A 24657-nucleotide genomic window follows, 5' to 3' on the forward strand; every position below is an offset into this window, starting at 1 on the left:
AATTAAGCTAATAATTTATTACTAACATTACTATTTATTGTCACATACCATATATATGGTTCATTGTTTGTTGCATTGTGACTTGGTGGATTAGTATTGCTGATTTTTGCTCATTGGGCTGATGACTCTTGCTCTTTTGGCTGTAGATTTTGGTCATCCCTTCACTGGAAGGCTGCTGCTGCACGCTGCCTCGCAAGGCTGCTGCTGCAAGCTTCTATGCTCCTGCTGCTGTTCTGGTCTCGTGATGCTGCTGCTGCTATGCTCTACGATGCTCCTGCTGCTGTTATGGTCTCGTGATGCTGCTGCTGCTATGCTCTACGCCACTGTTGTTCTACTCTTGCTGCTGCTATGCTCTACGCCACTGCTGTTCTACTCTCGCTGCTGCTAATCTGCTCTACGCTACTGTTGTAATATTATTACAGTCGGTCTGTTTATAATGTAAACCTATTTATATTTTTTTTTTGAATTAAAATTGTAATGTTACAGCTTTATATTACTTTATATTAATGAAAATTATAAGTTTATATATATGTAAGTTGTTTATATATCAATTTAAGTAAAAAAAAATGCAAAAAAAAAAAAAAAAAAAAAAAAAAAAAAATGCAAAAAAATATTTTTTTGGGGCATTAAGGGCACCGGTTCTGAACCGAACCGGTGCTAATAGTTGTGTTATTGCCACCGGTTCTGAACCAAACCGGTGCTAATAACTGTGTTATTGCCACCGGTTCTGAACCGGTGGCAAATACTCATTTTTTGGCACCCCTCAAATAAACACCGGTTCAAAACCGGTGCTATAGGGGGGTTTTGAATCGGTGCCTTTTTGTATTTTTCTACTAGTGATGGTAGAACAGTCAGTGTACATGAGAATCCAACGGTAACCTTTTTAAATACCTATTTGGAGTGCCCACAGACACTTTGTATTTGAATTGGAAGCCTTAGCTTCCATTACCAAACTAATCTAATATTGGTATTGGAAGCTAATTCAAAAGCTATGTCAAGTTCAAAAATGTTTTTTTTTTTTAAACATATCACTGTTATATCATGAATATGTTATACAGGTAGATCTTATCTACATGTTATAATTGTATGAGTAGCAATTTGGCGTACCAGCCCTATTGCCCTGAGGGTTATTGCATCAGATCAAAAATGAAATATAAAGAATAACTATAGATTGCGGCAGCATAACAGCTTGTATCTAAAATAAATAACACATTGAAATTCCAGTGATGTTTTTGCCCATCATCCAGTTTAGACTTCAAATTCGATTTAATTTGAGATTGTGGTTGATCTTATCATATTGCGATCCAAATCCTTATATACATAGACCCTCTAATGAATTCTCTCAAAATAAGCATTGTCGAATGAGAACAGATATAAACTAGTAAAAATTAGAGCTAATACGGTGAAGATGGTAAGTTGAAGCCAAAAAAGGCTGTGACAAAAAATGAATATTTGACTAACTCCTAAAGACTGTTAATTATACATTTCTATTCCTACACTATCTTTACATCATTTTCTGATTTACATATCAATTTAGCTCAATAAAAAGGTACCTTGAAAAAAAGGTACCCATTCCCACCAAAGAAACTAAAATCAAGAAGCTGCAGCGATAGTCGGAAATTACACTTTACCTGTCTCTGTGCGAAACTTAGTTCTTTCCCCTAGAATCCAAGTTAGCATGTCAGCCTTGAATCCCTTCAGAACTTCGGAGATGAGGAGCAAATACAGATGCCTTGAGGCTCCATATCATGGTGTTCAGTTTCTGTTGTAACCCTTATGACCAGAAACAAACATGGTCAGGGAAGATGATCATCTAGCAACAAAATTGCTGCCACCCACTTCAACTGGGATCCAAATTCAATGGAAAATTTATGCCAAGCAAGCATACATCTTAACCCTATCAACCCTCAGCATCTCTCTTCCTCCTACTAGATCTCCTCCCCTGCTTGGGTTTCTCTGATGAGTCCAGATTAGAGGGTGATTGCTGATCCACATCAGCACTGGGCTTCAAACTGTCAGCCACTGTTAGATCAGATACAGTTCTCTCATAAATAATGGCATTGTCCAAGGCATATATACGCAGCGCAAGTGACGACAAAGTAGAAATTTTTGCAGCTGCAGATAGCGACGACCAATACCATCGTTCATTTTTCAAGTACTCTGTCTTAATCATGTCTTCAAGTACAATCGACGCCTGGACCATCTGAAAAAGTTATCCAAAACACATTAATATCTCCGGTTAAAAAAAATAAAATATATATGGTTTGGATCCAATGATGAGATTCTTAGAATGAAATGAGAAGGATTAATGTGCAAAAAAAAATATCACTGAATGAGCATAGGAATCCTATATACTTTCATCACGGGAATAAAAAATGACAGATGCCTGGTTTCGAAAAAAAAATGACAGATGCCTAGGCAATTCCCCTCTCATCAACTGAAATTTTTCATATAAACCCGGGTGCACCGTGCACCCAAATAACCCAAAGTTAGTTTTTGCTATTCGTTTGATGATTAAATGAAAAAAACTCATCAAAGTGAGAACAAAATACTCATGGGTGCACCATGCACCATGCACCCGGATGTACTTAACAACCTCTACTCATAAACTCGTCTCTGTGAAAAAAATATTGAATTTTTTATCGCTACTTCTATCTCAAAATTATGACAATAAAAGGTGACAGTATGTAGGACGAAGGCATTATGACATTCCCAGTTCTACTGAAGTCATAGCAATTCTATTCTGTCCAGGACACTTCCAAAATGACATTTAAACCCAGATCATACCTCAAATATAGTTTCTGCTGCCTTTACAAAGGCATGCCAGGCTCTTCTTCTATCCGGATGAATCTTTGATGGTCTAATTGCTTCTTCAGGCAGCACAGCTTCCATGTCAAGTAAGCAAATCTTAAGTTGTCTCAGAATTTGAGCATCTCTACCAACTACAGGCTTCAATGAAGACTCTGGTACAGTACAGTATGTATCTGTCGTGGTAGAGGATGCAAAGTTACTTGCTGGAAATTTCATTGATCTTTCACGAGAGATTCTTGGTTGTAACAAGCCACTTTCCGAAATCTCATCATGTTTGTTTGGTATAAACGTTTGACTGCCAGGATCAACCACATTATTAGTGCAGCTTTTACCTGTAAACTGGTCACTTTGGCCAACTGCCTGTTCAGGGACCATGCTTTGATCAACACCTGCAGATTTATCCTGTTTCGATACCACAAAACTCAATGTTGGATTGCTCAAATAAGGAGACATAGCTGACACAAAAGACGGTGTTCCTTCAGAACCAATTAATCCTATACCACGCACTAATTCTTTGATGGAGTCATTTGTGACAAATTTGGAACTAACTTCTTCCAATTTGTGAGGACAATTCAAACCCTCATTTCGAAATTTAAAGTATCTTGACAGATCAGAATCTACAGGTTTAGATGTTTGAACTCTATCAGTTGCCATGGCAAAATGCTGTTGAGCATCAGGTTTTCTCATGATTTTTCCCCCAACATGTTCATCACTATCTTTTCTCTTCCCAAGAACTGTTGAACTAGATCTGCAGTTGCCATTGTTATGATTGTCAAGTTCCTCCGAGGTGTAAAAGGTTCTATGGCAAGAGAGACAATGGTGTCTGGAAAGCCATATGGGTTCAAGACATCTACATCTATACAATTTTTCATCACTGGTCTCTCTTGACCGCCTGAGTCGTATCTTTACATCTTCCATCTTATCTGCCTGACAAAAAGGTCCATAGCTACGCTCAAGAAGAGTGTCTGCTCTCGTGACTAGAAGACCAGGCATATCATTCTCTTCTGCAGGTATTGACACGGACAGAGAGATCTTATCTTGTTTTCTAGTTTGATGCAAGTCATGACATCTCAACTTTTGCCAATTTAGTATAGAGTCCTTCAGTTCTCTTTCTTTTGGGTTGTTAAGTTGAAATGACTTGACTAAATTTTTGACCTCCTCCTCAGATTGATAATAGAGCCATTGTGAGCAGGTTGGGCGAGAACAATCATGCCCATAAACAAATGGACAAGCTGCACTTGAACCCTCAAAACTCAAATGGCTATCAGATACAGAGGGAGATATATTTTCAAAAACAAAACCCTCACACCTCTTTGCCTGACCCACATGTTGTGCTTTAGGTTGCAAGGCCAAAGTACCATCAACAATAATCCAAGGACGTGCACCATGCTGGGCTGAAGCCCAATACAATCGACCAGAAGAGTCACTACCCAGAAACTCCATGCGCACAGAAGACTTCAAAAGTTGTGATTCTGCATCTGCGATTGACTGCTGAAGGACAGACAGCTCCTTCTGCACAGAATTCAGCTCCAAATTGGAAGCTTGTAACTCATTTGAAGTAGAGCAAGAGACATTTTCAGTCGTCTCAGAGTTCACACGATCCGAAGCAATAGAAACTCCTGGTATATCTTCAGATCTGCACACAACAGAGACTCCTGGCATGCTCTGTTCATGTGCTCTACCATGGCAAGAAGATTCAATATCCATTCCACTAGTTTCAGGCAGAGCAGCATTAGAAACAGAGCAATCCAGTAATGGTTCGCTTTTATGACGTTTGGATGATCGCTCGTGAAGGTCATGATTTTCAAGAGAGGCACTATCTTCAGTCACAATCTCCACAAGATCTTTCACTTGACACATAGAATCTACTGGCTTCTTAACTTGACTGTCACTAGAACTAATTTTCTCTAAGTAATTAACATTTTCATGTCTCCTATGACTGTTGGAATGCAAAGCACCCGTATCCCTTTTTGCCTGAGGAGCATTATCAGAGAAAGAAGAAATGCATTCACTTCTTTCAGTTACAGAATTTTGAAGCTCTGTGGAGTTGCTAGGGTTTGCTATTGGGGCAATATTTCCCTCAGTAGTAGCATCTCCCGTCACAATTGGGACACTAGACACAAGTTTTGCAGCTGTGGTAGCCAGTACATCTTCCCGTAACTTGAGATTCTTCAGCTCAGAGTATAGCATCCGCAGCTTCTGCTGCAGATCGGCAGATGCTTCAAAACATTGCTCTAGGTGTTGACGGACTAGAATTGAATTAAGCACCTCATCACACATAAACTTAAGTAGCAAAATTCTCTGCACCAAAAATGGCAATGTTTCTCAGAATAAAATTCAGAATTACTCAGTTTCAGCCACCACAAAGTAATTATGTGATCTAAAGCATAAAGCTACATGCAATTAACAATAGCCAATTAACCAGATCAGCATATAAAGCATTCACAATAGAAAATTTACTAAGCTAATGATTTAAAATTCCATCCAACTAAAATGATACCAGGTTACCAGCTTATATAGCAAATAAAAACGCATATAATTAATCCCTATTCGTGGCATCAAGGATATTTTACTTAAATTTATCTCTTCTTAGAATATCAACTTTGCAAAAGAATTCTTCAAACATGATACCAAGGTTTCTCGACATAGGGCATCCCAACCCCACACCCCATTGAAAGCAACCTCTTTCTGTACCTTTAGGCATTTAGCAATAACATTGTAATTACATTAGTTTAAACTCCCAGATTGCAGGTCCCACAAAATTATTAAACGTAGCAACTGCTCACTTTTGATAAATACACGCAGAAGTATCTCGCTAACATAAGCTGTTCACTTGATATTCTGGATTGTCTGACTGTTAACCAATCCAAGTACATTCTTTCTTCCAACCAGAAGCACAAAAGAAAGCAAAATAGAAGATTTACCAAAACAAACAACAGCCAAATTTTCACCTTACGTTATTAATATAACAAATTGAAGATAATTAAAATATGTCCTTACTCAATTCCTTGTATGATAAATGGAAAGAGGGAGGGAGCTACTATTTTCCGCTGTACATTGCAATTCATCTTTGTGATTATCAGTTGGAGGAGACTTGCAATATGATTAACAAGACAACAACCAAGAAAATTCTACAGGCCTCCATACACATTCATTCATCCTTCCCCATTTTTCTTTTTATTTATTTTCTGTAAATCAGTAGGCTACCCATAGATTACTTCTACTCCCTTCTAATTGTTATGCTTACCGTTTACATCCATTCCATTTTGTTTGTTACTTTAGCTTTAAACAAAGTTTTTTCCACCTTACCCCGCATGCACCACTACAAATGAATTTAAAATCCATACACGGCAGAGATAATCAAGGTGAGTATATTTTGCATTGTCTTATGTCTAAAAATCAACAATAGTAGGATGACATTAGTATAATATAGTATTAAATTAAAATCATGTGGCATGTACACAATGTCGTCCTTTTTATTTTTAAAATGAAAAGTGTACTTTGCTAAGCAAATAGGGAAATAAGAAGTATAACAACAGACCAGATTAATAAATCAGACAAGAAAGAGAGCAAGTTCTTTAGAAGGGATTACCCAATTGGCTAACCAGACAAGAACTTTCCATCTCCATTGCTTGAAATTTACTAAAATTAGAAAGAATAAAAATGCGTTAACAACTAACCTCGTCTACGCTGAAGTCCCAATACTCCTTCTGTTCCATTACAGTAGCTAATTGAGTAAGCTCCTCCAAGAAATTACGTATCCCATCTCCGTAATTCTTTCTCCGATGTCGTTGGCCAATTAACTGAACACCTTTAGAGGTTCTCCCTAACATACTTAACCCAGAAACACAAGAGGGGCAATACCAGTTACCTTCGGGGATTCTAGCAAGAGGAGGATTCAGGCAGTAAGTATGATACTCAGCATCACAAGTATCACATAGAAGAACACTATCATCATCTTTATCAATGCCACAGACTTTGCAGACACCCTCATCCCATGGGGCTTTAGGAATATCTCTCGTGGAGGCATATACATCTTCAATCTCCTTCTTTGCTTCAGTACTTATCTGCTCCATTTCTGAATACTCTTTAAGTTTGCTAACAAGAGCAACAACCTGCAAAAACCCCAAAATCAGCAAAGACACGACCAGTTTCAACAACTCACTGACCAGCAGAGTGCCTAATGAAGAGAAATAAAATAAAATAAGACTGACAAGATAGAGTGCCTAATGAAGAGAAAAAAATAAAATGAGACTGACAAGATAGAGGAAAGAAACCAAAGATCTTTTATTCCCATTACAAATTAAATTATGCTATTTTTATTCATTCTACTATACCCTTGTAATAATTTTACCCCAAGAAGTGATGTTGCAAGTCCCTTACCCATCCTCCCCAAAAAATTTGTATCCTGCATACAAAAGAATCATGAGATGATGTTCTAGTAACTACCTGGAATCTACCACACTCCAACAACTACTATAACAACCAGATCCACCACTCTAAAAGCACCACCCTGTCACCCTCCTACTAACTTGTACTCACCTTCCATCTTATTGAACATCCAATCTACTACCGCCACCACTATAATCACTTTACCTACCACTGCCCTGTATACCACCCAAAACCACCAAACCTAAACAGACATTCCCATCAATAAGCATCAATACACCCCCCACAATATTCACTTTACCTACCACTGACTGCCCTAAATACCACCCAAAACCACCAATGCGAAACAGACATTACCATAAATAAGCATCAATACACCACCACTAATTACAACTGCCAAAGCACACCATCCCAATTCATCTAACCTCAAATTTGACCATGAATAAGAAAAGCTCCACAACAAAGGCACAATAGAACTCATGGCCAATGAGAGAGAGATTGATATACAGAATAAAAATCTACCTGGTATGTTTGTTGAATATACACTTCCTCAACTTCAGAATAAATGCACCATTTTAACTTTTGCCAACAATACAGCTTGGAACATTGATCACCTTATATATAAAAACAAACAAAAAAAATCCGTTTTTTTTTTTTTTTTTTTATGTGTTACACTTTGACTTAGTTTTAGGTAGTTTGAGTGACTTTAATACAATAACATATACGTGGGGTACTTGGTGTATTAAAAAATTGTAATAAAATCAATGGAGTTAATATCATATTGAAAAATAAGGAATGTAAAGGGAGATAAGTAACAAAATTAGTAAGAGTGGGTAGGAGTGGGGAACATAAAAGGAGAATTATAATATTAAAAGTACTTCATCCATTTTTTTTAGTTGCATCACTTTCGTAAAATGGAAGTTTCAAATTAGTTGCATCACTTTCCTTTTTTACTAATAAATTTTCTCTATTACATGGGCCCTATTTATTTTTTCTCTCTACTTCTACTCCAAAACTTGCCTAAGAGTTCGTGAAAACTAAAGTATTGCAACTAAAAAAATGGAGGAAGTAGTAATTTGCCAAAACAAATGATGTGTAACACCTAAAAAAAGAGATTAATTAAGGCCGTGTTCACTTCACCTTTTCATCTTATCAATGCAATGTTGAACTGATGTTTTTTTACTCATACTGAACTGAAATAATTTACTCAAGTGAAATTATTTTTACTAATTCTCTATTATATATCTTCTTTAAAGTTACTGATTTTTGCTAAAGTGAAATTATTTTTAGTATTTTTACTGAATATTATTTTATATTAGGGTGAAGTGAGCAAGGCCTAATATACTTCCTCTGCTTCTTTTTATTTTACACGTTTCTTTACTCACATTTGTCAATGCACAAATTCAACCATTAATATCTTTAATTGTTGATAAGTAAAAATTATAAAAAGTTGATATTTTGAAAATATATAACATGAAAAATCTAACAAAATCTCACATTACTATATCTTTCATTACGTATAAATCACAAAACCCTGTCAAAGAGAAGTGTGTGAATAGTGCTAATGTCCAAACGTGTCAGAGGTAATAAATACATTAAGATTAAACAAACAATAATTATAATAATGACATATTTTGTAGATTAGTAATAAGCATAGTCAAAGTTAGTATATGAATACAGTAAAAACTAAAAAGTCAAATTGGTGCATGTCAGGTGAAACAAAGGAAGTAATGTCAATTACGGTATGACCCAAACTTCTGATGGTCAATAAGGAAACTACAAATTTAGACAAGGAACCATGGTTCATTAATTTTAAACATCTAATGTGCCTATAAAGGCAACACAGAAAGGAGTAAAGCTGAAGTTGAGCGATGAATGGAGGAGTTATTCAACAAGTGGTGAGGGAAGTGTCTGGCATAAGTTGGGAAATGTGATGTTCTTCTATCCCCTATGACCTACGCTAATAATTTTCTTTGCCACATATAGATGAAACCATTTAGTCAGTTTCCCTTTCTATTTGTTAATTGTATTATATGGGCCCTAAAATATAAATAACAATAAACAGAGATTAAGGCTGCTGGGAAAAGTACAAGATTTTGCAAACCTCTTCCTCATAAAGCGTCTCAAAACTCTCGGACAATGATTCTGCCAATTGAACCAGCTCTGGCTGCTCTATGTGGGCGATTCGTATATTTTTATACAACTGCCAAAATGATTGAACATGGTCAGCAAACAATAGATCTATAATTTTGCTCAGCTATCTTCAAATGTTAAAAGGCACACTAGGTAGAACCAAAGATGCTATCCATCAGAAACCAAATATAAGAATTAAAAATAAATAAATTTACAAAAATAACAAATGCAAAATTCACTGATTATCAAAATAGCCTTTACAGAACAAGAGGAAAATAGCCAAATGGAGTAAAAGACCAAAGAGAGAGTGGTGTCACCGTGATGAAAATATGCAGAAACATTTCCACAAAACTCCCAAGATAAAAAGATATCAAAGGAAACCAAGAATACTACATTGTCCCATGACACCTCATGAGAAAAAACAAGCAGGGAAAGCCCCCATAAACAAGTGGTCGTCACATAAATTTCAGAGTACTTAGAATGTCCCGGATTATTGAGCTTTGAACAAATTAACAGCAATCTACTCAGGAAACATATTTCAGATCCACAATTTCTAGATCATTGCATCTGAATAAATCAAGCCTGAAAGCCATAATGTAAAGAATTTAAACCATCTCAAACTCACTTTCCAGTAACAGAATGTTATCCATTTTACGTTTCTGCTTCGAACAAACTATTTCAAAACATGCCAATTTAATATTATGGATAAGAAAATTCATTAATTTGCATGTAGGGAGCGCGAGGAAAGGCCGGTAAAGCAAGATGACAATAAATTTAGTGAGCAAACAGTCAGCAACATAATATTGATACACTTCTCTGCCTAAAAGTTGCTACTCACCTACTCCAACAATCACACATTTCCTGAGACCAAAGTTTTCACCAAGTTTGATACCAGGCAGTGTTTGGTCATAGGAAAAGGACTCAAAAGCAGTCAGACATTAAGTCTAGAAGCAAAGGCTGATACATATTTCCACAAGTGAAAGTCCATTCGTACACAGAAACTTGACGCTTAATTCCATCTTCATACTAAACTTGACGCTTAATTCCATCTTCATACTAAACTTGACGCTTAATCACAGAAATGGGTAGCTTACTATAAGTATACTATCATGAGGCTTATGAATTCTAAGGTCAATCAATTAGCCTAATAATCACTGTCTTTGGCAGACAATTAATTTTCTTAGTCAAAAAATACGTTAGAAAATTTGACATCATATAAGCTCATCAGCAAGAGAGAAGCAACAAGTATTACAAAATTCAGTGTGTATATAAACAATATGAAGAAGATTACCTCCTGAACATCTTCAAGAAAGGCTTCAGGTGATCCACTATAGGCTCCAAATGCCAACCTCAAGTCAATTGTCCGAAAATCTAGTGGACGAGGCACCATCCCAGGGGAACCAAGCATTCCTTCATCATCATTTTCAGAAGAATGGGTCAAATTTCTCCCTACCAAATTGCAAAATACTTTATCCTCGTCAGCAGAAGCAGCACGACGCAAAAGTATTCGACATTTCCGCATAATAGTGTCAGATATGGAAACAATTGTCCTCTTTTTTCTTTCCATGCGAGCTTTTTGTTGTGAGCATTCATTGAGAACATCAGCCAGCACTGAGAGGACAGCTTTCTGCATCAATAAGCAAGTACAATATTATACAAGATAGTGTAAATGAATAAATGCACACTTGGCACAAGGAACATTCAAGATGCATGTTATAAAGCAACAAAAACAGCAGAAAAATTTGACAACAGAGCAAACTGGGGATTCTGAACCAATCTGTAGTTGAAGTCAACATTCACTATTCTAAAACCTAGAAGGATAGCAAAAACTAAGAAACTCAGACATCAGAAATAACACCACTACACACATTTTGCACCAAAAAAAAAAGTACCTACTCTTGTAAAACTCTTCAACTTTCTCCTCATCTTACGTGCACCAAATGAACAAAAGCCACTAAGCCTTTTTGGGACTTTCCGCACACATTGGCAAGTTGGGGTCCAATATTTTTCAATATGTCAAAATACATCAACTCTATGTTTCATATCTGTCATGATCATTTCAAAACCCCATACCATTTGTGAGTACAAAATATATTGAGCTCTACCCTGGTGTTTTGGGACATTTCATAAACATTTTTGGCATGTTAGTGTCCAAAGTGTTGTGGAAATATCAAGGATCAACACTTACATAGATATGAAATTTAAACTTATACAGACAGAAGAGGAAATTCCAAGGGGCCAGCTATTAATGAGTCAAACCTTTTCGTAAGGCTTCCACACCATGCTGCAACAACACCACCCTCCCCCCAATCCCTTTCTCATCCTCCCAAACCCAAAAACGAATCATTCGAAACAAAAGAACACATTCAGGACTCCATTGAGAAGCCAAAAGCGCTTACATATAAACAAAAAGAAAACATTACAATCCTTGCCAATCCATTAATCAGGAGAAAAAATTAAAAAAGGAAGAGCAACTAAAAAATTTCAAAAAAAGCAAAACCGCAAGGAAATCTGCGGTTTTAAAGCCATGATGATAATAAGTTCAGGAATACCACCTTAGTTGGTCCAGAAGCGTTGCCCTTGTAAACTTCCTTGCTAACAGAGTGCTGCAGGGTCTTTTTTGCCCAAGCGGGTGGATCCTTATTCAAAGCCTCATAAACACACTTTCTGATTCTTGTACCTACATTAGTTGGCAATTTCCTTACAGGTTCTAGGGCCTGAGCCCAATCTGGAATGATTCCATCACCATTACCCATCCCTTCAGAAGTACCAACTGGTTCCGGATCATCATCCTCTATGGTCAGACTATCATTTTCACTGCTTAGACATCCATAAATCCGCCTTCTGGCTTCTGCAAGTAGCTGAGAATCAATTATGTTAATGCAATTCTTATTTCTATACCATGCAAATTACAATACACACACACACACAGGAGGAGCTTCGAAAAGAAAATCAGTTTGAAATTTAAAAGTATGTAAGAAATGGATCAAAGAGTAATCACAAATGAATGACAAAACATATTTCCGGGATAAATTATCTATACAAGCATATTACTACAAACACATACACGACAGATAAAGATTATTCCATCAGAAAGCAAGGCGATTACCATGTTCATCTTAAAGATTCAAAAGAAACCTTATATCTTGCTTGATAAAAAAAAAAGCTATAAGGAATTAAGGATGCTAATCAAACTTATGTGGCATTTGGTAATAAGAGTCCTAAGATAAGGTAACATCTTCTATAACTAACCTTTTAATGGTTTAGTACACATTGGAGATACTCTTCTGCAACCACTACTTTGTCAATCATTAGAACTACTTGCATCTCAAGAACCCAGCAACCTATGACTTATAAATTATTGCTGGGTGTGCTCTTTGTTCTCGCATGATGAAATTTATTGTAGAGCTCATCTTCCCCAAATAGCTCTTGGGTTGCTTTTAGGTGTAGCTTGCTACATATTGCTTGAAATATTCCTTCTTCTTTTGGACTATATATCATGCCTTATAGCAGGTATCTCTTTTTCCTGTCCTCTGCTCATAACTAAACACAGATGATTGGATTTCTAGTTTGCTGTTGCATTCTTGTTTAAATTTGCAGAGCATCATATCAAAAGTCAATTATTTGCTCTGGAATAGAATACTGCTTTCTTTAGTGACATATCCTTAAGTTTCAGAATTAAGTATTTTCTACTTGCTTTCCTTTTTTGAACCAAAATATTAGCTTTCTAATAATATGTACTACCTCCGTTACATATTAGTTGCAACTTTTGCCATTTAAGGGGGCTACACATTAGTTGCAACTTTCTATTTCTTTCCTTTTTTGGTAAATTTTTTCATATAAAATTACTATTTTACCCTTACTTAAAAAATCATAATCTCAATTACATAACATAATCTGATCACATTAAACCATTTATCCAACATCATTAAATTAATGATTCCTCACAATCGCTAATCTGGGTTCTTCTTCCTCCATGAGTTTCTCTCTCCTTCCTCCATAAATTTCTTTCTCCTTCCTTGATCTAACCCAGACTATCCTAACATTCGCTCTTAGATCTAACCCACAAAATCCTCAAAATCGCTGTTAGACCTAACCCACAAAATCCCCATGAAAATCCTCACAAAACCCACAAAAATCCTCACAAAACCCATGAAATCCTCACAAAACCTCACGAATTCCTTACAAAACCCACGAATTCCTCACATTTCCTCACAAAACCCACAAAATTGCGCAAAGAGGGTGGTTGTTCGAGGTGATTTGAGTTGAGAAAGGGTAATTATAAGGTGGTTTGAGCTAAGAGGGAGTGGTTTCGGGGTTGTTCGAGCCAAGAAGGGGTGATTTCGGGGTTGTTCGAGCCAAGAGGGGGTGATTTCGGGGTTGTCTAGGTGGAGAGGGAGTGGTTTCACAGTGGTTCAGGTTGAGATGGGGTGGTTTCAAGGTGTGAAGTGGGTGGTTTTGAGGTGGATGCTGTTGGCCAACAGTGGTGGGATGGCTATTGTTGGCTAACGGTGGTGGATAGGGTGCTGTAGATGGTGGTGGGTAATTTATTAATTACATTCACTTTCTCCTACCTTGGTTATTTATCTATTCTTTAATTCATTAATCCACCATTATGAAATTTTGTCTTAGAATCCGTGTCAAGCTGAAAGTTGCAACTAATATGTAACAGAGGTAGTAATAGTCTTCCTGATGCTTGTAAAATTTAGGTAGTAACAAGTTTACATGCTATCAAAAGACTTGCAAAAGAAAAAGAGTGAGGATAAAAACATATATCAATTGATCGTAATCGTCTATATCAACCATGGATGTTTCCAAATCATATAACTAGTATATAAAGCTAAACTTTTAGCCAGGTTACGAGACAGCGACACTTGGCGTTTCAACTTTTCGCCAAATGTCGGTCATGTACGCAACAATTAGATATTAGTATGACAGGTAAGATTTACTTGGATATATTTTTTATATATAAAAAAAGTTGTATTTTTTAATAGGACAAAAACTAGGATAGGATTTTGTAGAATAAAAATAAAGTTAGTTTAGAGTTGTACTTTCAATAAATATGGATAGATATATTGGATTAAATTTTTGGTTTAGAGTTTTATTTTTGATAAAATACCTATATTTCATAGATAAAAAATAAATTATAATTTTAACGAGACAACGACACTTGACATTTTCAACTTTTCACCAAATGTCGCGTCACGTATACAACAATAGAGTCGGGTCACGGGTCGTTTTAGGTCAAGTCACTTTAGGTCACGGGTCGTTTTAGGTCAAGTCACTTTAGGTCACGGGTCAAGAAATGTTCACACTAGCCCAAAGTTTCAAATTCAGGTTAAGCCAACGGGCTTAGAACATTTTTTTTTTTTTTTTTTTTTTGCATTTTAAGAAATTTCTAATATTTCAAGCATGATTTTTTTTCTACAATTGCAAGTATAATAATTTAAATCAAACATTTTCACCAATAATATTATTAGGCATTACATGCCTACTGCATAATTTAAATCTCCACAAAATCACATCAATTCCTACCTAATTTTGTATCAATAATATATTTTAAAAATTGGTACATAAAAAAAAAATTATCTTAAAATTCAATAACAACTCGGGCATCACACGGGGCACCAAACTAGTATTTGCATAAAACGTTACATCCCGTGCTTCACTCAAAAATGACTCTCCACTAATTGGGCTTTAAACATTATATTGAAAGATTCCCCGTGTCTCCCCACTAATGGCTCTAATCCTCTAAAATTCTACTTTTTCAATATATCTCTCCCTATTCCTATTTCTAGTTGATAAACTTTCCTTATAAGGCCATCCCTGTTGAATAGACACACTTCTATCCATTTCATAATATGGTATGGCCCCATTAAATCACAATTAAATCTCTCACATGTTATGGGTCCTAATTTTATGTGTACTTCTAAAAGCAAATAAAAAATCGCAACCTCTCCCCCAAAAAAACACAAAGTAATTGTTCCCACAACCTCTCCCCCAAAAAAATACAAAGTAATTGTTCCCACAACCCACTAACTATTATAAGAAATTGCCCCACCACCAACTTTCACATACAATACAAAATCAATTAATATGCTGGGAACCCTTTATCAGTGAAACCATGTTACCTAAATAGAGAAAGAGGGAATAATAGCATACAGCTACTAAAATCCTAAAAAGACTTTGAATTCAATTTCTCATCATGACACACTCATCAATGCATCCATGTATACTCCCACGACAACGCTACTGTTTTCAATCAAAACCGTACTTCAAACCATGGGAAAAACCGGCAGAATTCTAACTGTTGTCTACATTGTCCAGCTTAGCATCGACCATAGCTTTAGTATCCATCCACTTATCCAACAAACAACATACATTTTGGTATCTCATTCTCAATAGACCAGGTTAATTCATTTACAATGCTGCATAGAGGAAAGAACTTGATGCAAATACCTAATTGCCCAACGTAGTCCAAATCAAACAAGGAAATCTCTGGTTACCCTTATCCAATTACACAAATCTAGCCCACCATTAATGAAAGAGATACAATAAATGGACCTTGATCTGCATGCTGCATTTATTGGTGTGTTTAAGGGAAAATCTGAATCAAATTTCTGGAGTAAGTTAGCCACAATATTGCTCCCTACCCTTCATCAGGTAAACCCCCTGGTATACGCAAATTTGGCAGCAGCTCCAGAAAAATGTCTCCCTGATAAGTTAGGTTCAAATTATGGTTGATTGGATTATCCAGGTCTGTAGATCCTTTGCGTGAATTGAGACTGGCGAATATCAAAAGAAGTGCCAAAGTGGTGACCCATCACCTAGACTAACATAATGATTACCAAGCTCATTCTTCAATACTAAATCCTGAAGTTGGAATCATTTCGACAGATACAAACACTGACACTAACAGATTCTAGGAAGAGTAATATCAGAGAACAACGAAACTTTAATTGGATAACTAACAACCCAATACAGTAGATATATGCATAATCTTACCAGTGCATCAGCCTCAATTCCGGCTACCCCAACTAGAGAGCCACAGAGGACCCCTCCATCACCCTGTAAGCAACGGAAGACTTTTCCACATTCACGGATAACATTTTCCGCCGAATCAAGATTCCCATCCATTGACAGCACAGCTAAAATATATCTCCGAGCCAATTCTGGCCAAGTCAATTCATTGATAGGCAGTAGATTAAGCTTTGGCCTAATTGCAAGAATTGAGCTGTCAACATCTCTTCTTCTACCTCGCCTTGACTTCGACTCTGTGTCTATGCTTGGATCCACCATTGCTGCAACCTTTATCTGCAGCTCACTCACAAGCACATCAAGCAAAGAGATGTGGGCCCTCTTCAATAAAACACCAGCGCACTTACTGTTAGTACATGATACTTGACTGGCATGAACCTCTTCCCTCACAGCAGCGGACTGCATTTCTATAAATTTATTCTCTTCGGGAGGACATGCAATTTCACTACTCGATGAGGAAGTATGCTCACTCAGGATACTGGATCCATCTACAGCATGATCACCTAGAGAATCCCTTTCGCGAAATCCATGATGCGACAAACTCTCAAACCAAGAGCTAATGAGTTCTGTCTCAAGTTCATCAAAATTCACAGGCTCCAAACCCATAATCTCATTAAAACGGCGAAGTAACTCCCACACCTATGAGAAGCAAAATTGAGGATGAAGCATAGATTCATAATAGCCAAAACCACAACCCAAAAAAATAAAATAAAAGGCAAACTACCTAGATAATAAGAGAACATACCTGAAGAACATCTCCAACTCGCTGAGGTGGAAGCTTAGCACCCAGATGCTTCCCAGGGGGACGAATATGATCAGTGCCAGCAAGTTCCTCAGTTGTCCTATAATTTTTGTACAGGCCGTTAAATACCTTGTCTTGTTTACACTGCTCTATGCTCTTCCCGTTGACAAGTAACAGCCCATTACAAACCAATGGTGTGGTCAAACTATCATTTCTTCTCTTCAAAATTTCATAATTTGAGCATTGATGGACATCAGGAGATTGCTCAATAAGTTCCTGGACAAATTCTACATCCAATCCAAACCGATCCACACTCAACCAGTTCTTTAGAGCTTCAAGTGTTGAATCAAGTTCATCATCACTTGTTACTAACAATGGGACCTTCAGTGAGCCCAGCAAGCTACAAAATTTATCCAAAGAACAGAATGCATCTTTGTTCTTGTACGTCATGACATCACAGACAGATGACATGCCCTCTTCAACATGCTTGCAGAAGAACTTCAGAGAGCCCTTCTGCTTGTACGATTGACGGCAAGCATCAACTAGTTTCTGGGATATATTGCTCCAAACAACAGATGAAGAGCGGCCATCAACTGAAAATTCACCAATCTTCTCACCTGTAGATAGATTATGAGCCAAGAGATCTTCTGGCTTCTCCGAAGTAGAATGGACTTCAAGTGTTGAATTGACTGCCTTCTGACCATTAACCTCATTTGGACTACTTATAAGCCATGACAAAGAATCATCTTCTGGTGGGAAGCAAGGATCTGAGAGAAGCATTTCAATACTGCATTCTTCTTCTAAGGGAGTTGTTTTCCCTCCAACTTCTTTACCTGGACCATTCAAACAGATACCAGTTTTCCTCTGCAAAACAGTTGACCCATAAGGAATGGGGAGTGCAGAACATGCAAACCTTCTAACCTTGAAAACAGGTCCTGTATCACCACCATCCAATACATGGCAAAGAAAAAGAGAGCCAGTAAATTTATCGTGCCAACATGACCTATAACCTACAGGCCAAATCTGACCAGCATCATGGTATGATGTTCTTGTATCAATTTTCCCCAAGGAAAGAACAAACAAATCTTCATACTGGAGAGGAAGCCCTTCCTAAAAATACAATCAAACATAATAAAATATGAGTGACCTTAAAACAACCAAGATGCAAACAATCATCTCACAAAAGCACTATAAAACAAGATAAAGTATCAAAATGATGCCATAAGGACCAGCAACTTACATTTTCTTCGATGCCAGTGATGCCATTATCTTCTTGTGCAGCATCCATAACTTCTATAATTTTTTCAGGCTTACTCATGAACTTGTCTTTCTGCAAATTCAAAAAGAAACTATTACTATAATTACTCTTCAAATTGTCCTTGTTCTCCACAAAACCATTGCCTACTGGAATCTTCATTAACTTCCTTCTTTTGGGTGTATGCAACCCATTCCTTCGTAATGTAGAGCCATAATCACTTCTTGTTTCAAGCTCCAAAGGAGTTCCATGAGATGATAAGCCAAGATAATTAGCAACATCAGACATGGTTTCAAACATCTTCCCGTCTGGTGCACAGTAAACAGCATATGATTCACAACCATTCTTAGATTGTTTAAACTCCACACGCCAACCATCCTCTAGAACACCATGCCTTTCAGAAACAAAATCTCTAAGAGACTGCAAAACTTCACTTGAATTCCAAGATGGTAACCTAAATGTTGTGCCACTAGTCCTAACTCGTTCCAACTGAGAACCATATTTTATGTCTTCGAAGCTTCTAGATGTAGACCGATTGTTAAGTGAAATATCTTGAAAATCCAATCTCACAGTATGTGCAACTATAGTAGATGTCTTCTGAGAGCCAAATCCATTACCCGAATAGATAAATTGGGGATATGGCAGCAGGCCACCAGGTGCATAACTGCTGATAGTGCTATTGCCAAAACAGAGATTTCTACAAGGGAAGAGAGAAAAAAAAAAAAAAAAAAAGGTATCAATACTTAAGTGAAGAGACAGACATTTCCAAAAATAATTCGCTCATTAGACATTTGGATGGAATTAAAATTGAAAATGCACACTAATATCTATATCCAGGTGCAGCAGTTAACTTCCAAAACATGATCTATGAGCCAGGCACCTTGGCATTCATTAATAATGAATTTTTTAGCTAAACTGAGATACAGCCAGAAGAAAAGATCAAAATTTAAAATGCTAAACAGAGTATACTTGTCATATGTAACAACTAATGTGATGTTAACTCAACTTTTGTTCAAATGACTAACTCTCCCCCCGTGCCCCGCCCCACCCCCACCCCACCGAAAAATGGGGTAGGGGGGAGAGAGAATGAACGAGGAACTTTTCATGACTAATTATTATATATTTATCTTAGACATTGTAAGGACCAAACATTTCCTGATCGAATCAGTCAACCAAGATTCAAGACTACCTTGCCAAAAAAAATTGAAGGTAAAACAATAAAATAGGCCAGAGAAAGCACATTTAATAAGTACCAATTCCTAGAGATTCTTAAGGAAATTTTGTCAAAAACTACCAATTAAAGCGCATGTTTTGGAAACAACTACCTATTGAATTTTTTTTTTTTAAATAACTACCACAAAATTGTAAAAAATTTAAGTAGCACTACCACTCTAATAATTCCAACTAAAATATTCGGCATGTAGGTTCCACTTTTTACCTTTACCTCATAAATAACCATCTAAAGTAACTAAATTACTCTTCATAAAGGTATAGAGTGGTAAAAAGTGATACCCAAATGTCGGAAATTCTAGCCAAAATTGTTAAAAGTGGTACTGTTACTTAAACTTTTTACAATTTTGTGCTAATTTTTTAAAAAAAAAATTTAATAGGTAGTTGTTTTCAAAACACGTGCTTTAATTAGTAGTTGTTGACAAAATTTCCGAATCTTAATTTCCCTCCCAATCTCCAAGTATATATCAGTATGAGACAAGACTACAAACCAAAAATGCCTTAAATTTGATAGGAAGATGTCCATATATCTTTGGCTACCTAAGGGAGGGCTCCAAAACTTGATATTCCAATAACAATGACGTATACATTATAACTGTAGAATAAGCTAAACATCACACTCTCTGGAGAAAAAATAAATAAACAAACAGAATGCCGGATGTAAATTCTTTCAAGCCACAAATCACAATAAAAAATAGAAATCGTAACGAATGCCACTCTCTATTCTCTAAGCACACTTCCTCACTGGTACTACCAACTCCCAAGAGAAACACATTCAATCTGCATGTCTTAAGAGTTGAGATAGACAGCAAACACACCCAGATACAGCATTCGATATATTCCATCTGCCCTCCACCTTTACACCGGACACATAAAAGACATGAAATAGGCACAAATTTACTTCTAATTAACAGATTTAAGGTGAATGCCTGCAGAATCTAAGTCAAATGCAGACAGAGGCCTTGTTTGGGATAGAAATTTTTGGAGAGCTTTTAGCATATTGGGGCCTATTAGAAGTTTTGAACATTCTAAAAGGTAATTCAGTGAGTTTGGTAAACAGCTTTTAAAAGAGTTTTTTGGGCTGCAAAAACTCTATTTGAAAAAGCTCACACTATGAACTCTTTGAAATAGCATTTTGAAAATTTAGCTTTTTGAAAATTACACATATTGAAATAATTAATAAATAACTGTTTCTATTTACCTAACACTTCTACAGACAATCAACTAATCAAACCTGCTAATAGAACAAACTAGTCAAACTACTTGCAACTAGCTATATCAATCTGCTACTAGCTAATTACAAAGGTAGAATCTAAGTTGAATGCCTATAGAATTGTGTATAATGTTAATTTAAACAAAGTCAATGTTTCTCCAACTCTTAATTTCACCTCAATTATCCATGTTGGATACTAGATACTTGAATTTCAGACATGAGTTTGCTAGATGGACAATTTCATTTGAAACAAAATCCAGCAAATGTTCCATAAGGTGTGTCTGACACTTAAGAAATTTATCAGGGTACGAGAAACTTAAAAAAAGACTACTATCTTCCAAGATATAACTAAATAAGAGGTCATCTCAACCCCCAAAAACTCACAAAAATCAATCTTCTGAGTTTAGATCGCAGTTACATTGAAAAAAAAGGTAAAGACAAACACTTTCCAAACCTGACATATATGAATATTAGCTAGTTGTCACACAATATCAATCAACATTCTCAAAACATCTGGAAGCCCAAAATTTTGCACATTAAGGCTGTTCATGGCCCTTTCAATTAAAGAAACAACAGAAATCTCGTTCAATTAAAACCTAAGCACACACTTTGGCACTTCATTCTTTTAGCAATGTCGTTCAACGTATTGTACACCCCCTATCCTCAGCTCACTCTAATGTCTTTAATGTACAAACTTGCAACCTTAAGACGACCAAGAAAACATCCCAAATTTCTTAAAAGCAAAAAAAAATTCACCTAATGTACATCTCATCATGACAACTCAGCTTACTCGACCCACCAATCACGCCTCCATACACGTAAACAACATAACAATTAAAACCTAATCGCACATTTTGGCATTTCATTCTTTTAGCAATGTCGTTTGACATATGGTACGCCCCCTATCCTCAGCTCACTCTAATGTCTTTAATGTACAAACTTGCAGCCCTAATGTACATCTCATCCTGACAACTTAGCTTGCTCGACCACCGATACACGCCTAAACATCATAACAATGGCATTGATCGCAAATGCAGCAACTCACGTTCAAAAATGCAATAAACTAAAACATGCATTTCTATCAGGCAAAAAATGTGACATTACAAACCTCAACATTCTTACTCACATTATAACATGCAAATAAACATAAAGACAATAATATCACCTCAAAACTACAATAACCCAACAACAAATTACCTAGAACCAGCAGCAGCAGCAGCGGCAACAGCGGCAGCATCGACAGCAGCCAAAGCCTCGCCATCACAATCACTCGGCGGCGAAGCATTCATATCAAGCAACCTAAACCCTCTCTCCTCCTTCCTCCCAAGCCGCCACCTCTTACTCCCAACCCCATCCGCAGCACAGAACCTACAAACCCACTCATCCCACACAACCGCCGAACCCGGCAAAACCCCGGTACAATTAAAATGAAACCCACGCTCACACCCATCACAAACCAACCTCTCGGAAACCAACTCCGGCGAAGGTCCACCGCAACCGGCGCACGGCGTCACATCCTCCGGGATCTCCGCCGGCGGACCCTCCGGAAACGGCGGGTTGTCGTGGATAGAGCGAACAATCGAAGTAGGAGAGAGAACAAAACTCGAAGGAGAAGGTAGGGTTTCTGAAGGAGATGGAACTTCGTTGAGATCGATTGCGAGTACTGAACGATGTTGTTGTTGCGAAGATGTTGTTGTTGAGGTTGACGAAGGTTTCGCCGCCATTATCGACGACGAGTTTGACTCGGTGAGTTTCATCGGGACGAGTTGGATTGGTACTCTTCTCTTTGTCGTCGCATTTTTATATTTTTCTTTTATTTTATTTTTTTGGGGGGTTAATGAGGAGAAAATAGGTAGACCAAAAAGTGAGTAAGATTGAGAGTGAGAAAAAGAAAAGGAGGGGTTTTAGAGAGATAAAGGAAAGAAGGAAGGTGAGAGTTGAAAGAGGAGAGAGAAAGAAGATATTAAAAACAGTTTGTTTGGTGTTAACACTTTGGCACGTGGTGATGTAATGTTAGGAGAAGGAAGAAGAAGAAGGGAAAGTAGAAAAAGTTTTGAAGAGTTGGAAATTGGAATTAAGGTTTTTGGTTCCCTTCCTTCAGTTCTTGGTTTGCTTTTTTATTGGATTGGTTTTTGCCTTGCCAACTATTGAGGATGTATTTTGGGGAATAATATGAGTATATTTTGTGACCATATTTTATGGCTAGAATATTGACTAGAATATCTTTTAGGTTATCTTTGGGTTAGTTTTCTAATTCTATCTTAGGGTAAAATTGTACTTCGTATTATTACAAAGTCTTATATGTGGTTAGCCACATGATGTGTCCACTGTACATGATCACATACAAAATAATTAATTAAGTAATTGGGGGGTTACGGTGATGAGCAAATGAGGTTACCTTAACACGTATGTAGGTTACTTAAATGAGAAATATGGGTTACTCTCTTAAATAAGTGGAATTATTCTTTCATTTTTTAAAACAAAATAATAGAGGTTACTCGAATGAACAAATGGAGTTACTTATTTCTAAATTACTTGAATTCACTCGTATAATGAATTTGGGTTAATTTTAAGGACAACATGAGGTTACTCTTATGAAAAATTGAGGTTACTCATACATATAAATGAAGATTACTCTTATAAACTAATGTAGCCACACTGTGTGGCTAGCCACATACAAGACTTACCCTCGTATTATATATTAATCATGGTGGCCATCAATGAGAATTAAGCTATCATGTTCATCCAATTTAGCATGGTATCAAACATGGTATCAAGTTCAATTTTTTAATTTTTCCTTTTGTTTTTTTTTTTTTTTTACAAGGAAAAAAAACAAAACAAATTTTTTTTTTCGGTGAACCATGGTGGACGGCAACTGTCACCATATTATGAGTGCAATAGTAGTGCTACATCTGCCAACAATCATATTATGAGTTTGAGAGGCCAATTATTTCCAAGTGAACAATGGCATACAATTACAAGTTTGGTGGGTAATACCAAAATTTTCGAACATTGTTCGAATAATAAGTTTGATGATACCTCTTGGATTATTGATACAGGAGCCATGCATCATGTTATAGGAGAAAAATCTTGGCTTTTTCATACAAAGAGTTTTGAATGTCCTGTAGGGTTACCAAACGGTGAAACAGTGTTGACTTCTCTTATTGGTTCTGTTCGTTTGTCGGACAAAATCACTCTAACTAGGGTGCTCTATGTCCCTAATTTGAGTTGTAATTTACACTTGGTTTCACAGCTTAATGATGAGCTTAATTGTATTGTCCAATTTAACTCATATATGTGTGCCATACAGGATCAAACGAAGAGTTGATTGGAACGGGAGCTCGGAGGGGCGGATTGTACTATTTTAGCAAATCAAATTATGTGCATCATGTGGGTGCTACTGACGCAAGGGCTAATTTGGAGCTATGGCATGTCGTATGGGTCATCCTTCCGAGAAAGTAGTTAAGTTGCTTCCTACTGTTAATTGCAAATCTAGTCTTGATAAGGAGTGTGAAGTTTGTATGCGTGCGAAACATCCTAGAGATAGATTTCCTTTTAGTGATAATAAAGCGTCTAGAATATTTCAGAAAGTTCATTGTGATTTATAGGGTCCATATCGTCATGTTTCATCGTGCGGATCTCATTATTTTTTTACAATTGTTAATGATTATTCTAGAGTTGTGTGGATATATTTGTTGATTAATAAAACCGAGGTGTTTCGTATGTTTTTGTCTTTTGTTGCTATGGTAGACAAACAATTTTCCCAGACAATTAAAGTTGTGCAAAGTGACAATTGTACCGAGTTTAATTATTTGCTTGATTTTTTTGCTGCAACTGGGATAATTT

The 24657-nt window shown here is 36.7% G+C and overlaps 1 protein-coding gene across 1 annotated transcript; it reads right to left on the reverse strand.

Annotated features, from left to right (window-relative positions):
- Positions 1-1354: 1354 nt before the first annotated feature.
- LOC145586276 (methyl-CpG-binding domain-containing protein 9-like) lies at positions 1355-22814 on the reverse strand. The gene is made up of 10 exons (XM_081643064.1): positions 22009-22814; positions 18354-19065; positions 17117-18223; positions 16339-17010; positions 11889-12194; positions 10625-10960; positions 9305-9403; positions 6492-6926; positions 2788-5112; positions 1355-2203 (listed from the first exon to the last, which is right to left on the reverse strand). Exons 1-10 carry the CDS (start codon positions 22566-22568, stop codon positions 1901-1903), a joined length of 6855 nt encoding a protein of 2284 aa, XP_081499190.1. The 5' UTR covers positions 22569-22814; the 3' UTR covers positions 1355-1900.
- Positions 22815-24657: the final 1843 nt, after the last annotated feature.

Source organism: Chenopodium album, chromosome 16, assembly GCF_948465745.1.
Source record: "Chenopodium album chromosome 16, dcCheAlbu1.1, whole genome shotgun sequence".
Taxonomy (NCBI): domain Eukaryota; kingdom Viridiplantae; phylum Streptophyta; class Magnoliopsida; order Caryophyllales; family Amaranthaceae; genus Chenopodium; species Chenopodium album.